Genomic DNA, 16,903 nt, shown 5'->3' with positions numbered 1-16,903 from the left:
AGTGACTTTGAGCATGTTTTCATATGCCTCTTGGCTTTCTGAATGTCCTCTTTTGAAAGGTGTCTATTTAGATCCTTTGCCCATTTTTTGATTGGATTGTTTATCTTCTTTTTGTTAAGTTGTATGAGTTCCCTATAAATTTTGGAGATTAAGCCCTTATCAGATATGACGTTGGCAAATATGTTTTCCCAAGAGGTGGGTTTTCTTGTTGTTTTGTTGATGGTTTCTTTTGCTGTGCAGAAGCTTTTTATTTTGATGTAGTCCCATTTGTTCAGTTTCTCTTTAGTTTCAACTGCCCTAGGAGCTGTATCAGTGAAGAAATTGTTTTGGCATAAGTCTGAGATTTTGTTGCCTTTGTATTCTTCTAGACTTTTTATGGTTTCCTGTCGTACATTTAAGTCCTTTATCCATTTTGAGTTTATTCTTGTGTATGGTGTAAGTTGGTGGTCTAGTTTCATTTTCTTGCATATATCTATCCAATTTTCCCAACACCATTTATTGAAGAGACTATCTTGGCTCCATTGTATGTTCATGCCTCCTTTGTCAAAAATTAATTGAGCATATTGGTTCGGGCTAATTTCTGGACTCTCTATTCTATTCCACTGGTCTATATGTCTGTTCTTGTGCCAGTACCAGGCAGTTTTGAGAACAGTGGCTTTGTAATACAGTTTGATATCTGGCATTGAGATCCCACCTACTTTGTTCTTTCTCAGGATCGCTGCAGCTATTCGGGGTCTTTTTTTATTCCAGATGAATTTTTGGAGAGTTCGTTCTAGATCTTTGAAGAAGGCCATTGGTATTTTAATGGGAAGTGCGTTGAATGTATAGATTGCTTTGGGTAGTATGGACATTTTAATGATGTTGATTCTACCAATCCAAGAACATGGTATGTTCTTCCATCTGTTTATGTCTTCCTCTATCTCTTTTTTCAACGTCCTGTAGTTTTCTGAGTAGAGGTCTTTAACCTCTTTAGTTAAGTTTATTCCTAGGTATCTTAATTTTTTTGGTGCGAAGGTAAATGGGATTGTTTTTCTGATCTCTCTTTCTGAAAGTTCACTATTGGTGTATAGAAATGCCTCAGATTTCTTGGGGTTAATTTTGTATCCTGCTACATTGCCAAATTCATGTATTAAGTCTAGTAGCTTTTTGATGGAGTCTCTAGGGTTTTGTATGTATAATATCATGTCATCTGCAAATAAGGACAGTTTTACTTCCTCTTTTCCAATTTGGATGCCTTTTATTTCTTCTTCTTGCCTAATTGCAATGGCTAATACTTCCAGTACTATGTTGAACAGGAGTGGTGAGAGTGGGCATCCCTGTCTTGTTCCTGTTCTTAGGGGAAATGGTGTTAGTTTTTGTCCATTGAGTATGATGTTGGCTGTGGGCTTGTCATATATGGCTTTTATTATGTTGAGGTATGATCCTTCTATTCCCACCTTTCTGAGAGTTTTTATCAAAAATGGGTGTTGGATTTTGTCAAATGCTTTTTCTGCATCAATTGATATGACCATGTGGTTTTTTTCTTTCAATTTGTTTATGTGATGTATCACATTTATTGATTTACGGATGTTGTACCATCCTTGCATCTCTGGGATAAATCCTACTTGGTCATGGTGTATGATCCTTCTGATGTACTGCTGGATCCGATTTGCTAAGATTTTGTTGAGGATTTTGGCATCTATGTTCATGAGGGATATTGGCCTGTAATTCTCTTTCATTGTGATGTCTTTACCTGGTTTTGGTATTAGGGTGATGCTGGCTTCATAGAATGAGCTTGGAAGTGTTCCTTCCTCTTGAATTTTTTGTAGTAGTCTGAGGAGGGTAGGTTTTAGTTCTTCCTTGAATGTTTGGTAGAACTCCCCTGTGAAGCCGTCTGGCCCTGGGCTTTTGTTTGCTGGAAGCTTTCTGATGACTGCTTCAATTTCTTCCATAGTTATTGGCCTATTGAGGTTTTTAGATTCTTCCTGATTGAGTTTTGGAATGTTGTATTTTTCTAGGAATTTGTCCATTTCCTCCAGGTTGTCTAATTTGTTGGAGTAGAGTTGCCCGTAGTATTGTTTAACAATCATTTGTATTTCTGTGGGGTCTGTTGTTATTTCGCCTCTATCATTTCTGATTTGGTTTATTTGGGACCTTTCTCTTTGCTTCTTGGTGAGCCTGGCGAGGGGTTTGTCAATCTTGTTTATCCTTTCAAAGAACCAGCTCTTGGTTTCATTGATTTTCTGTATTGTTTTTTTGGTTTCTATGTCATTGATTTCTGCTCTAATCTTTATTATCTCCTTCCTTCTGCTCACTCTGGGGTTTTCTTGTTGCTCTCTTTCTAATTCTTTGAGTTGTAGAGTTAGATGATTAACTACCATTTTTTCTTGTTTTTTGAGATAGGCCTGTAGAGCTATAAACTTTCCTCTCAGGACTGCTTTCATTGTGTCCCAGAGGTTTTGGATTGTTGTGTTTTCATTGTCATTAGTGTCCAGGATGTTTTTAATTTCTTCTTTGATGTCATCGGTAACCCAATCAATATTTAATAACATGCTATTCAGCTTCCAAGTGTTTGAGTATTTTGGGTTGTTTTTTTTGTAGTTTATTTCTAACATTATGCCATCGTGGTCTGAGAAGATGCTTTTTATGATCTCAATCTTCTTGAATTTGTGGAGACTTTGCTTGTGACCCAATATGTGGTCTATTTTTGAATATGTCCCATGAGCACCTGAGAGGAATGTATATTCCGCAGCTGTGGGGTGTAGAGTTCTGAAGATGTCAATTAAGTCCATCTGATCTAGTGAGTCATTTAGGATTGCTGTTTCTTTGCTGATTGTTTGTCTAGCGGATTTATCCAGTGATGTCAGTGGTGTATTAAAGTCCCCTACTATGATTGTGTTATTGTCGATATCTCCCCTGATATCTTCCAGAAGTTTTCTTATGTATGTGGGTGCTCCTGCATTGGGTGCATATATGTTTACCAGGGTTATATCTTCTTGTTGTATTGATCCCTTTAGTATTATGAAGTGGCCTTCCTTATCTCTGGTTATGGCCTTCACTTTGAGATGTATTTTGTCAGATATAAGTATTGCTACCCCAGCTTTCTTTTCCTTTCCATTTGCGTGAAAGATATTTTTCCATCCCTTCACTTTCAGTCTGTGTGAGTCCTTTCCAATGAGGTGGGTCTCTTGTAGACAGCAGATGTATGGGTCATGTTTTTTTATCCATTCAGCCACTCGATGTCTTTTATTTGGAGCATTTAGTCCATTTACATTTAAAGTTATTATTGAAAGGTACTTGTTTGTAGCCATTTCTTTTTTTGTGTGTGTGTGTGGCTGATTTCTTTCTGAGCTTGATATTTCTTCTTTTACACCAGTCCCTTTAGCATTTCTTGCATGGCTGGCTTGGTGGTGATAAACTCCCTTAGCCCTTTTTTGTCTGTGAAGCTTCTTATTTCCCCTTCAATTTTGAATGATAGCCTTGCTGGATAGAGTATTCTTGGATTCAGTCCTTTGCTTTGCATCACTTTGTAGATTTCCGTCCATTCTTTTCTGGCCTGATGTGTTTCTGTTGAGAAATCATTTGATAATCGAATGGGAGATCCCTTGTATGTTACTTTCCGCCTCTCTCTTGCAGCCTGTAAGATTCTCTCTTTATCCTGAACATTTGCCATGGTAATTATGATGTGTCTTGGTGTGGGTCTTTTCGGGTTCACCTTGTTTGGGACTCTCTGGGCTTGTGTGACTTTTTTCTTCCCCACCTCAGGGAAGTTTTCTGATATTATTTCTTCGAATAGGTTTTCTAATCCATGTTCATCTTTCTGTTGTTCTGGCACCCCTATTATTCGTATGTTGCTTCGTTTCATGTTGTCCCAAAGTTCCCTTAGGCTCTCCTCCTGTCTTTTAATTTTTTTCTCCATTTGCAGTACAGTTTGAGTGTGTTTTGCTTCCTTGTCTTCTAATTCACTGATTCGGTCCTCCGCTTCTCCCAGTCTACTGTTGATACTTTCAATGGTGTTTTTTATTGCAGCTATGTCGCTCTTCATTTCTTCTTGGGACTTACTTAAGTTGTTGATTTTTTCATCTGTTTCTTCTAGCTTCTTGCATACGTAGTTGAGTTTTTCATCTGTTTCTTCTTGCTTCTTGAACATCCGGTGCATGTACTCTAGGAACCTTATTCTGAATTCTTTTTCCGTCATGTTGCATATCTCTGTCTCACTTAGCTGCTTTTCTGGCGAGTCCTCCTTTTCTTTCCTTTGGGGGTTTCTTTGTCTACCCATGTTTGATCTCACTGACATTACTTGTTGTTGAATCGTTCAGTGGCTGGACCCTGGGTGGCAGTGGCTGCTCCCTGGGTGGCAGTGGCTCCTCGGTCTGTGGTTGCTCCTTGGGCGGTTGTGGTAGCAGCGGCTCCTCTGTTGATAGCAGAGCCTCTGATGGGTGCTGTTCACAGTTGTGGTGGCTCTTCTGGCTGGTGGAGGGTGGCTTCAGACGCAGCAACTGTTCCCCAGGCAGAGCGTGTGGTGATCAGGAGGCCGCTGTTGCTTGAATCTTTCCGTGGAGGGGTGCAGGTCTCCCCTTGGCTCTTGCAGTCGCGCTGTTTGCGAATCGTTGCCTCCGGGTCAGTAGCCGATCTCTGGATGCCGGTGAACGCTGCCTGAGATGGCGCGGTCTCGCCGCTGCGCTGGCGCCCAGAGGGAGGTTTCAGCCTCAATCTCTAACCATCCGCATTTTTTAGGAGTTTTCTGTCTTTCCTGGCTGCAGACTCTCTCTCAGCTGAACCTCCCCAGCTTGATCGGGCCGATTGTTACCCGTTTCAGCTGCTCGCCCCTATCTGGTCCGGGACAAAGCACCAACACGTCTGTCTAAGCCTCCGCCATTTTCTCTCTCTCTATGTCTCAATTTCTTATAAAATGCTATCACTTCTTTACTATTTCAGTAACGAGATAATACTGAAATTAATCTGTCTTTTGCTGAGTTCACACCTGATATTTTAAAAGGTAACAATAACTATATTTTGCCCAATTTATACTACTGCAATAGTCTACTAATGTAATATTGAGTGAATGTAAGAAATGTCATGAGAAAATTGTGGGTCAGAAAGAAATAAGGTGAAAAGTGACTCTTATGATTCTGATGTTTTTTAGAATACATGTGTCTATACTCAAGCAGAAACAAACCTGGTCAAGAATGCTACTCCAGAGTAAGTATAAATATGTACATAAATATATAAGAAAGAGCAAATAATCGGGGTTCAGTTTTGCCAATTTTATTGAACCAATAAAATTCCTACTAATAACAATGAAATAAATTTTTGCAAGTATAAATGTGATACAGTTTAACAAAACCCATTGTTCTGTACCTATAAATAGATTTTCAAAATGTCATAAAAAGTGCAGTTATGAATTGTTAACATGTTAATACAGTTCCTTTATTTCAAATGTGTTTGTCTTGACTCACTAACAGTTCCTTCTGCATCTGTTCAAATAATATTACCCATCCCTCCAAAAAAAAAAGGCATTTAAAGCACTAGAATATTACACATACACTGATCCATTCAGGTCAGCTTTAGTCAGAGTTGTAAAATCAGCAACATAAGAAAAATAAAACCTAGTTATACATACAAAAAGCTTTCATGGGTTCTATAATCTCCTTAACTGCTGACTCATGTGGAGGGTATAACAGTGGAGAAGGCTTATATGGGTAACTACCTCAGACTACATCTACAGCAGGGTCCGGTTCACCAGAACACGTTTAAAGTGGCTGTTTATCAAGTTTGCTATTTTTGGAATTGAAACTATAAATATAAGACTGTCATTTGACAATGCAAATTGTGTAAATCCTAAATTTCATCAATGATCTATTTGATAAAAGCTTATTCTAATGGAAAACCTTATATAGTAAGAGACTGATATATATATAGCAGTCTTAAGATCATCTGCCTCACAATAGTCCAAAGTCACGTGCTTCGTAAAAAAACATTACAGTAACAAAGCACAGGACTACAAAGGCAAAACATCACAGCTTCTGATTACACTGAATAAAAAGTACCAAGGAACGCAAAAGATAATTCTGTATTAATACTGATGAATTAAAGAACTATAATAGACATTTCACAGCATGCTACATATATCGCTCACAACTTAAGGATAAAATGAAGTCTAAATTTGAAAGTCAAGAAGTTGGCAATCTGATTTCATGTGCAATTCAGCTACAAAGTCTTAATATATACATTCATCATGTAGCTGCCCTGCAAAATCAGGATTTTTAAAAAAAGATTTCAAGTTCAAATCCTATTTCATAAGCTAAAGGATACATCCAGTTCTTCCATGACCAGAAAAGGTATTTTCAGGTTTGAAGGAGCTAATCCAAGTAGCAAGGCCATGTTCCACGTCGACCTGACAGGGTCCTTTTTGACCTTGCTCAGACTGTGCCTGTGATGTCACTGTTCTAGTAGCACAAAGATGCCACACTGGCTGTGGTTTGCTTTTTCTGTCTCTCCTGTCTTAGGTTGAGAAGAGTAAATGTGAAGAGGAAGAGGGAGGGAAAAAATTGTATTTTCTTTCCAGGGAAGATATATCAATGCAAAGGAAATATCTGCATTAGATAGAGTTTGGATAATGTTCCTTGAGGAACAAGGGTACCATTTAACTCTTGCATTTTATTTTAGAGAAGCAGTAAAATTCAGACAGGAGAAAACAGCCTCCATATTACAAATTGATATGTTTCCTTTAGCCTACATTTTGATCCTTCCATATCAGACTTAGAAGCCAGTTGGAAAATTTGTGAAGACTGATTAAGAAAGAGATGTACAATCCATTTCATTCGGTGTCATGTTGGATACATCTAGCTAACCAGGATTCATACATTCGCTTTTAAGAGGTTAAACTGCGGGGTGGAAGAGAAGAGACTGTTTTTGCAAACTTATATACCAAGAGTTATATTTGTCACATTTAAACTTACTAATGTTTGATACTGTCCTATGAGCTATAAAATGGGGTGTTTGTTCTAAAGGCTATTTTATAGTATGCATTTCATTTTCCCAAAAATTTCCACAAGCACTGCAAAAAATCAGATAGTCTTCCTTCCCCCCACTTCTTATCTCCTTTTTTCAATTCTATACTTCATGGTGGTGCAGCCATGATGAATTTAAAGCTGGAACAAATACTTCATGGCATACGATTTAATAAAAACCATTCCTTAAGTCTCCCTTACTGTCTCATTCTTTAGCTAGGCATTGATTCATTCCTGGGCCCTTAAAGGCATTGACTAGACTCTGCTGTCAGGCTGGGTTGCTCATGAATGGGAGTGGACAGCATCCAGATGCCACCATTGATCTTAATAATCGATACTTTCAAACAGGTGGTTCGTTCGTCCCCAGACCAGACAACCATCGATAGACAAACCCGCCCCATGTTAGAAACCTGACAAGTTTTCCTCTGTGAGGACACGAGTATACACTGGCGGGAGAGGAAGAACTGTTGCGTCTTCCTCCTCTGCATTTCCTGCTCCTCACAGACACTGTCTGGATGTACCGAAGTGCAGCCAGAAAATACAGATGACAAAGGCAATGCATTCCCTCTCCATCCCAGAGGAGGTCCCCCCCAAGAGAACAACAGGGTCGGCATGGGGGTGAGAAGCTTAGTCTAACCCAGGAAAGCTTCACCAAACCCTCATGCAGCCTATTTTGTGGCATTTTAAACATATTATGATCAAGTGGGCTTCCGGGATCCAACAGGACCACCTAACCATCTTTTATCAGATATCCTCCTGCCAGACATGTGTTGCAAGGCTCAGGTACCACCAAATAAAACCAGTGATCTGAAACACCGCCCATCTGTATGCCAGAAACCCCGTTTCACGGAAGGGGTACAGATCCGTCTGGACTCCTGGGGAACTTTAACTTCACATTCAAATAGCTTGGACTAATATCAGTATTAACTACCTAATACAGATCCAGGGTAGAATGGCAATTCAATCACTTTAAAGTCCTGTTAAGTGCTAAATTCTGCATGGTAGAAATAGTTCACTTTCTGTATCATGTATAAATATAAAGATTCCTACTTTGTTAGAAGGCAAAAATCTTCTATGATTTATTTAAACTATGGAAGTAGTATTACTGAACAACAGAGAGTGAATCCATGAAAAGGTTGGATACTCTGAATTTACAGGCTCTTTGGGGATGAGGTAGAGGAGAGCAAGACATTTTGGCAGCTGGGAAAGGTGGAACAGTCTGGGATGGACAGGATTACACTTGGTGCTGCGTAATATCTGGTAGGGCATCTGGGGCAAGGATTAGCCAAAATATAGCTGGATGGCTGTGGAATTTAAAGGGAGTTGGGACAATGGAGAAAAAAATGACTCGGTAAAGTAAATGCTGGTGACTATCAGCAGGTGGCTGGTGATGTTTGGTTTGTAGTGTGACAAGGCATTCAGATCAAGATGGGCTGAGGGAAGGGGAGGAGAGGGAGCGGGTAGAGGTTGAGGCACTTGGAGGAAGAGAAAGCAGGCGGGAAGGGTGGATGGAATGCAGGCAGGAGCTCCCACCATGGGAAATGTCCTTTATAATAAGTGTATGTTGCTGAGGACAGCCACTGTCTCGGAATTATGTTCCATGTGTTCTTTGAAAACCTTTTCCTTCCTCACCAGGCTCTGCCTTGACATATACCTCTACCTCTGATGATCCATTTCATCCCTGCTATTTTTGTTCTAGGTCTCACCTGAGCAGACACTGCTATCTAAGCCACATTAGCATGAAAATAAGCTCCACATACAGGGGGCATGTAAGTTCTGTTGACTGAGATGAATACATTCATGTTACAGTACTGCTTCGAGGAAAGACTACATATTTTGATTCTCAGTCTCCAGAGGGATATTATAGGGAAACACAGTTTATGATGACGTCCACCTAGAATAGGCTCTGATTGTACAGATTAGCTAACTTAAAACTTGATCTGAACAGTATAGCCATATGTGTTTCCATTTGCTGTTCAATTATCCTAAGAACATTTCATATACTATTTATATAACATTATGGTTGCATAAGTTTATTCTGTGTAAGACCATCTATTTGCATAAAAAGAAAAAGTCCTACTACATAAAGAGTTTAAGGTCTTGCTTTCTGGAGGAATAAATCAGAATTGTCTTTAAACACAACATAAAACAACACAAAAACCTCATTCTACTAGTACAGTGCAGATCATTTTTATAATATGCACTGAAACTTATTTATTTCTCCCTGATGAATTTCCTTAGAGTTTAAAAGAATGTTACCATCATATATGCATGCACTCTGCACTACAGTGGAGAACTATTTTTAAGCACAGATCTTTGTTGATTAATTTTGTTTTGCTGTGGCATAAAAACCTAAGTTTTTGGATTAAAAAAAACTCTGTAAGGTGGAAAAGGAAAAACAGTTCTGAAATAATGTTAGTTAGCTTTTAGAAGCACTGAAAAATTTTAGGAGACTGTAACACAATTAAAATAGGGGTTCTGGTTCAAATAGAATTTTGATATAAAGCTTACACTGAGTTTTCTGTTCTATCCACTGAGCCAAACCGGTTAGGGCTGAGTTTTCTGTTCTAAAACAGCCCTGTGAAGCTTGACTATTATTTGGGTTTGAAGCCATGATTAAAGGCCAAGGCCATGCCCCAGATTCCACACTGGCCATCTTTTATTTTAAAAGTACCCCAAATGAGACAAAGATCCTTCCCCAGACTAAGACAATATACTTAGTTCAAAAAGGTAAGGAAGGTAAAAGCCTCTTTTCCTCTACATATTATGAGTCTGGCCGAGAAGGCCTAATCTCAAGAATCCCATGAGGCCACTGCTGTGGTCAAGGGATCAGGCTAAAGGACAGATTCACTTTCAGATGGCAGAGTATTTAGATATTTCTTAAGGGGATCTGAGAAAGGAAGAATTGCAAGGGAAGCTGGAAAACTTGAAATTCAAAGTAAGTCGACATTGATCAAGCATTTACATCAGTGGGTGACTAAACTAACTTTAACATAATAAGCTACGAAGGTAGAGAATTCACATTCGCATGTGCTTTTTTTCCCACGTACACTTGTACATTAAAGTTTGGCACGATGTGAGCCCATGGGATAGATTAGAGTCTCGTATAACCACATCACTTCACCAATTGAACCAGATAGCTCTTTTAAAAATATCACATTTTAATATAAAAAGCTATACTATAAATTACTACATAGTAAATTCAATACTCTGAAAAAATACCACCCTGGAAAACCGCATCGGAATTTCAAGTCTGCATTAGATAAAGTCCACAGCAAGCTCGCTGTAAAATGGTATCCATAACCTGGAATGCTGCGCATGCGTCTGAGTAGGTGCTTAATCAAGCACCTCCAGAGGTCACCTTCTCTAGGCTGGTTCACTGAGGTTCATAAATAGATGATTTTGTTTCTGTTTATAGTTCCAAGCCAACTTATTTTCCTGATTACTGACGAGATGGATCAATGCTGAGAAAAGAAACCTTGCTAGGAAAGAGATCTAGGAAAGGCACTAAATTTCCGTAATCCAAACTCCAACTACTTACATTTCTGAGGGGGAAAAAGCAAAAAACAAAAATGAAATGGCCATTTTAGTTACTTAAGCCTTGTTTCCTCTTTTGGTCTAAAGCTCATATGGTGTTCTGTGAGAATTTCTCTTCCTTTTCAATACATAACAATCATCTTCCTCCTGTAATAGAGGTCCCCTGCACAAACATAGGGCTATTAACTGAAGGACTCTTATTAAAAAAAACAAATGTCAAGAATAAAAGAGATCCTCAACTTGAAAGTTTTCTAAAGTTTGGAAAGTTAAATGGACATTAATGTTGTCATCTAGGTTTTGCCATTCTCCTATATACTTTTAGAATACATATCTATATAATGTGATATTGAATAAAGCCAATATATGGTATAGCAATAAACAAAACAGAAGAAACCTGGCACAAGTTCTTTGAGTAATCTCTTTAAATAAACCACCCCCATCTTTAAAAAATTCGTTATTTTTTCCTCACATGGAAGTTTTCAAAGAAGATCCTGGAATACAAAAATGCAGAACTGCTTTATGTTACTGGGCTCACAGTCATCTTTCTATTTTCTCATCTGGAACAAAATCGAAAAGAAAGCAACCTACTGCATTGTACCAGAAAAAGGATGATAAATGGAAGGGGGGAGGATTATTAAACAAAACACTAGCCCACTATTCTTTCATGAGAGAGGGGGAAAAAAGTAAGTCCTATATAACAAATAAGGCTAAAATGAAATCTTTGTGGGAAATCTAACAAAAATTTTAACTATTTACTATTATTTACTAGGAAAAAATTGATCTGCCTTTAAAAATTAGCATGTTGGTGTACAATTCAAGTCACCATTAATTAACCACAAAGTGTTTAAGCCGTGCAGTTGTGTCCCACCAGATGGCTGTAAGCATCTCTTTAGGCACTTCGCTGGTTCATTAACGTAACACAAATTAAAGCTATAAACACATAATGTTGTGCTCTGTGAAGATAGTCTAATCAAGCAACATAAACCAATGCAACAATGTGACTTTTTGGATGCTTATATTCCTCCCCTAAGACTTGTTCATTATTTTTAAACTCGTCGTCCAAAGAGATTTTTCTGGGGAAGGGGGTGCTTTGGCTTTATGAAAGGAACACTGTCAACCCCAGTAAGGGGAAAGCCTTGTGCAATAAAGAAATCTGAACCAAATTTCTTTATGGCTCTGTCTTAAAGGACACTTCTGCAGTGACATAATAGGGGGGAAGTTTAGCATGTTTCTTTAACATATTGCACTCTTTCTGTTGTTGTTGTTCATTCACATTAATGCATAGAAACACAATTTTTACCTTTGAATAATAAACCGTTTAACCTATTATAAGAAAAATCATGGAAAATAAGTTCCAAAAGCCTAACAGGAAAAAATATAGGTATAGTAACCTTCTTCTGCGTACTGCAATATAGAAAACACTATGAGAAAAGAAAAATGTGCAAACAAAATTTTTGGTCAGCCTAGTGTGGGTACAAGATTACATGTGCCAACTAAATGAACTATAAGCAGCACTGTGAGGACTCATAACTGAAGATGACGGAGGATTACTGTCAGTGATAGGAAGGATTGTGTATAATTCCACCTTTAATATACACATCTGATATGGAAAACTGAAACTTCTGTTTCAGAAGAGAAAGGAAATAGCTGAATTTGGCATTTCAGTAGCATGCTATAGAATTCATCATGATTAATTTCACATTAAATTATGGACAATGGCTGTATCACATTTCACGTTATCGCCAATAGCAGTAAAAAAAAACAAAAACAAACAAAAAAACCAAACAGTGCCTGACAATAATCTCCTGGGGACACAGGGCTGTGTCCTGTGAGCAGCTTAGTTCAACGGCGCATGCTTTTCCTCTGCCAGATTTAGGACACACCATGAAAAGTGGAGTGGCCAGAGGAGGTTATTCTTTGCTGAATTCCAATATCTGAATAAACAATTGCTTGAGCAGATTGTAAGCGCTTTTCCTTATTTAACGACAACAAAAAAAGGTGGGGAGAGAAATACACATACACACAAACCCCAAAGCGCTGAAGTTAAGCATTAACAAACCAGGTTCATGATTTATGATCAGTTTCCAAAACTCCAACTATAAACAATGCAAAGTAGTGCTCTTCAGTATTATTTTCGCAATTGTTAGTAATGTTAAGCATCAAGAAAAAGAAAACACATCATTGCACATTACAGCCGCCCCCAAAAACGGCTAAACTTTGACACAGAGAATTGAATAACTTTTGATGCTACATCACAAACAGCTTCTGATGTATATATCTTATGTGAAAAGGTCTTTACACACATCTGACATTTTCCCTGGGTGAGGCTTCAGGTCAAATGCCGAGTTATGGCACGAAGAGCATACAGAAGTTCAGCTTGCATCCGTGCTTCCATTAATAGTAAATTGACGTGAACCTGGAAATGAAAATGTTATCAATTTAATGACAATTATAAACAACTGATAAACTTTAAACTTTTTTCATAGAGCAGACATTCACAAAGGTTTTCTTGTGTATAAAGACTCATATACAAACATACAGGCCTGGGCATTGCTATACATGCACATGATGTGAAACTCACAAGAAAACTGTTTATAAAAAATGGCTCTTGTGCCCGGCTGGTGTTACTTAGTGGATTGAGTACAGTACAATCCTATCCACCAAGAGGTCACCAGCTTGATTTCCGGTCAGGGCACATGCCCAGGTTGCGGGCTGGATCCCCAGTAGAGGGCGTGCAGGGGGCAGCCAATCAATGATTCTCTCCCATCATTGATGTTTTTTTCTCTCTCTCCCTCTCCCTTCCTCAGGGATCAAGCTCCCAACCTGGGTATGTGCCCTTGACTGTAATCGAACCTGGGACTCTTCAGTCTGCAGGCCATCACACTATCCACTGAGCAAACAGACTAAGGCTAAAAGTATATTTTAAAAAAAGTTGGCTAGATTATGCCACTTCCATTTCTATAATGGCACTAATTTATTAATATTTTCATAATCATTACTTCTTATATTGAACATCTATCTATGGTATAATGTTTAGTCATGAAACACACCTTTTCTGAGTGTTTGAACTGACGCCAGTAACTATCATACATGCGCTTGGTAGTTCTCTCAGGATAGCAGGTCACTGTCTTAATGTAAACCTTCAGGCTTCGTTCAAGTAATTGATTAACTTCTCCGTAATCATAGTCATCATACCTATGAGTAATGACAACAGCTTTATAATGACAAAATCACAATTTCTGATTTCTAAAGCTGTAACAGAGACATTTATTGTCCAGTAATTTAAATACCAAAAGCTCATTAATTAAATTCATCTAAAAATATTTATTGAGTGCCCATTATGTGCCATGTGCTTTCCATGTACTCTTCTAGGCACTGGTGATACGCAAATGAACAAAATAGACAAAAACCCACAGTCTTGTAGAATTTAAATTCTACTGAAGCAAAAAAATATTAAAAAGATAAACATAGTATGTCAGTTGGTGAGAACTGCTATGAAGATAAAGTGAAACTGGGGGCTAGGAGGAGAGGAACTGTGGTTTTAGACAGGAAGGCCTCTCTGAGAGGTCAACATCTGAGCAAAGGCCAGGAGCAAGTATAAAGCCCTAAGTAGGAGTCAAGTGTTTCAAGGAAGAAGGAGTAACGACTCAAATAAGATAATAACTGGAAACTGACCACCAAAGTAGCATGTACAGAGGTCACTGGCAACCTCAATTAGATAGTGGTTTCAAGAGAGAATGAGAGTTAAGAAATTGGTGATAGTAAATATACTACCAAAGAGATTTGCTGTGCACAGGAGCAGAAAAATGAGGCAATAGTCAGAGGGAAAAGCATGATGAAGAAAAAGAATCTGTTCAGCCCAGCCAGTGTGGTTCAGTGGTTGAGCATAGACCCAGGAACCAAGAAGTTTCTGGTTCAATTCCCCATCAGAGCACATGCCTAGTTTGCAAGCTTGATCGTCGGTAGGTGGTGTGCAGAAGGCAGCAGATCAATGCTGTTCCTCTCTCATCCAAGTTTCTATCTCTATCCCTCTCCCTTCATCTCTCTCTAAAAATCAATAAAATCATATTTTAAAAAAGAATCTGTTTACAGATGAGAGAAATGCATGTTTATATACAGAAGGGAAAGACCCAATAGCAAGAGTAAAGGTGATCACGCAGGAGAGGGGAGATTGCTAGAATAAGGATCTTTAGAAGAAGAGAGGAGATGGGACTTTGTGACCAAGGGCACAGAAGCATAGATAGTTCATCCACAATAAGAGGAGCCAGAAGAAGTAGGCACGGAAGCAGACAGGAGGGTAAATGCAGTAGTGGGGGTTTGTAGAATTTCTGGTCTATATTTTCAGTTAATATTTAACCCAAACACAATGCTTAAAAAATAGTATCTCAAGGATTTTATATAAGCTTTATTTAGTAGCATCTCAGAGATAAAGTCACCATAACATTTGTTATTTATTGTCATGAATGAACATTTATCACAACTGAATTAAATTCTATTGCTGTTTATTTTTCTTAATTAGGTAGGTATAATATCTGTTTTAAAATGTAATGATTCTGTGATAACTTATTGTCTAGGATGGTAAGTGGGTAAATAGCAATTACTATTTATCATCATAATAGTGTCTTCTAGGTAGAATGTTGATTTTTCAGAAAAAAATTTTTTTTACATTAAAATTATAGAAACTACTTCACTTAAATTCTAATCCCACTTCACAGAGACTTTCTGATACTATATCTGAAAGAACATAGTACAGAGTCAAACTGAATGCATCCACATCTGGGGATTTCTTTTTCTACAGATCTATCTCCATAAAGGCTCAAAAAACAGCTCAAAAGGGCACATTAAAAAAAAAAAAAAGCTTTCCTGATTACACCATGATTAGACTATTCAATCTCATTTATTCACTGTCCTCTCAATGCTAATCTTTAAAAAATTTAGAGGCTATTAATTTACATTGACTGACAGTTTTCTTTCAGTGTTTTTATGTGAACTTATGCAAGCTTTATGAAAGAAGAATCTATTCTAGTTTTATTTATACCCTAATTATCATTCATTCAAGCTAGCTAACTAACTAACTAACTAACCAACCAGCATTTATTAAAGTGACCTAAAGGAATACAATATATGGTTTTTAACTGCTATTTCTTCCAGGAATGATTCTCAAACTGAGTCTGATTTTGTCCTATCTTCAATGATTCCTGATATTTTCTTCCCTTGTTAGTAAATTGTTACTACTGTATTTACATATGCATATTAATATTCACAACAGTTAACCATAGAAAAATTGCTTTTCTATAAAATGGAATTAATTTTCCAAAATCAGAAGTCCACATGTAATATTTTCTCCCCAAAATACATACTCCTAAACAGGACAGGAGTAAGGCTAGTGTCAGAATTTTCTTTTAGAAATGTGTAAACCAGTGTCCACAATGAGCATACCTGATTCCAAACATACAGTGGACATAGTTAAATAAAGCTCTGCGCAGCATGGTTGTGTCGACATCTTCATGGGTGGCCATAGTGTTATAGGTGAGACTGTAGACCATGCGAAACTTTTCATCAAGAAGATGTCCAATGTCAGAATAAAGTCTGTTCACCAGGGAGAACCCATGGTTTTCCCAGGTATAGTCCTAAAAGAGTAAAATGTATACACTTACAAAATAGGCATTCTTCATCTAAGTAAACTCTAGGTTTTTATAACTATAACTACTTCAGCAAGTAAATGAAGATATTCAAATTTATTTCTAAGTTTGTAGCTTTGCTAAAAAGCCTTCACATCAGTTTGTAGATTGGAGTGCCATGCTATTTCCTCAGTGGGGTTCAGGGTGTAGCATGTCGGTGATAAACTGGCTACTTCCTGTGGTCAAATGCTATGCAAACTACACCCTTATCTGAAAGAACCCCAGAAGATCTTGGACTATTCCTATGTGACCAAACCTATTCAATGACATGGACAGTTAGCAGATCATCTGAAATAGGCACAATGGAGTTTGTCTTAATTCAAATTTGCACTCACTTTAGGAGTCACATCATTATTGTGACTGTTTTTCCTAGGGGTGGGGAGGGGATAACTCTGAAGCCATTAGCTACTGATTTAGGATAGTATTACAAAATGTCTTTTTATTATAAATGTGATATAATACATCCCTGGGTTTCTTCTCTGCTATGCCCCTCCCCCCAAAATGGTATGAATATTATACAACTAAAATGTAATAATGCGGTAATTGAAGAAAACCTTTTCCTTTTGCCTTCTTAGCTGGGAAAATCCTATCTAATAAAAGAGTAATATGTAAATTAACTATCATGCCACAACAAAGATGGCGGCACTCATAGTGGCCGGGGTGGGACGCTGGCCGTGTCGCCCCGGCAATGCG

General features: G+C 38.0%; 1 protein-coding gene across 2 annotated transcripts in view; it reads right to left on the bottom strand.

The window, feature by feature from the left end:
• Nucleotides 1–5,231: 5,231 nt before the first annotated feature.
• The window catches only part of SESN3 (sestrin 3), a 59,167-nt gene continuing 47,495 nt past the window's right edge, over nt 5,232–16,903 (bottom strand). For both annotated transcript variants that reach the window (XM_070425944.1, XM_070425945.1), the window contains exons 8-10: nt 15,969–16,159; nt 13,580–13,724; nt 5,232–12,945 (exon numbers count right to left, since the gene is read on the bottom strand). In XM_070425944.1, coding sequence (XP_070282045.1) covers nt 12,859–12,945; nt 13,580–13,724; nt 15,969–16,159 — 423 coding nt within the window. In that variant the 3' untranslated portion in view covers nt 5,232–12,858. The remainder of the gene's footprint in view (nt 12,946–13,579; nt 13,725–15,968; nt 16,160–16,903) is intronic.

Source organism: Myotis yumanensis, unplaced genomic scaffold (genome assembly GCF_028538775.1).
Source record: "Myotis yumanensis isolate MYYU_CA2020_CCGP unplaced genomic scaffold, mMyoYum1.0.hap1 SCAF_10, whole genome shotgun sequence".
Lineage (NCBI taxonomy): Eukaryota > Metazoa > Chordata > Mammalia > Chiroptera > Vespertilionidae > Myotis > Myotis yumanensis.
The sequence above is the reverse complement of the archived record's forward strand: the minus strand, read 5'-3'. Positions and strand labels throughout refer to the sequence as shown.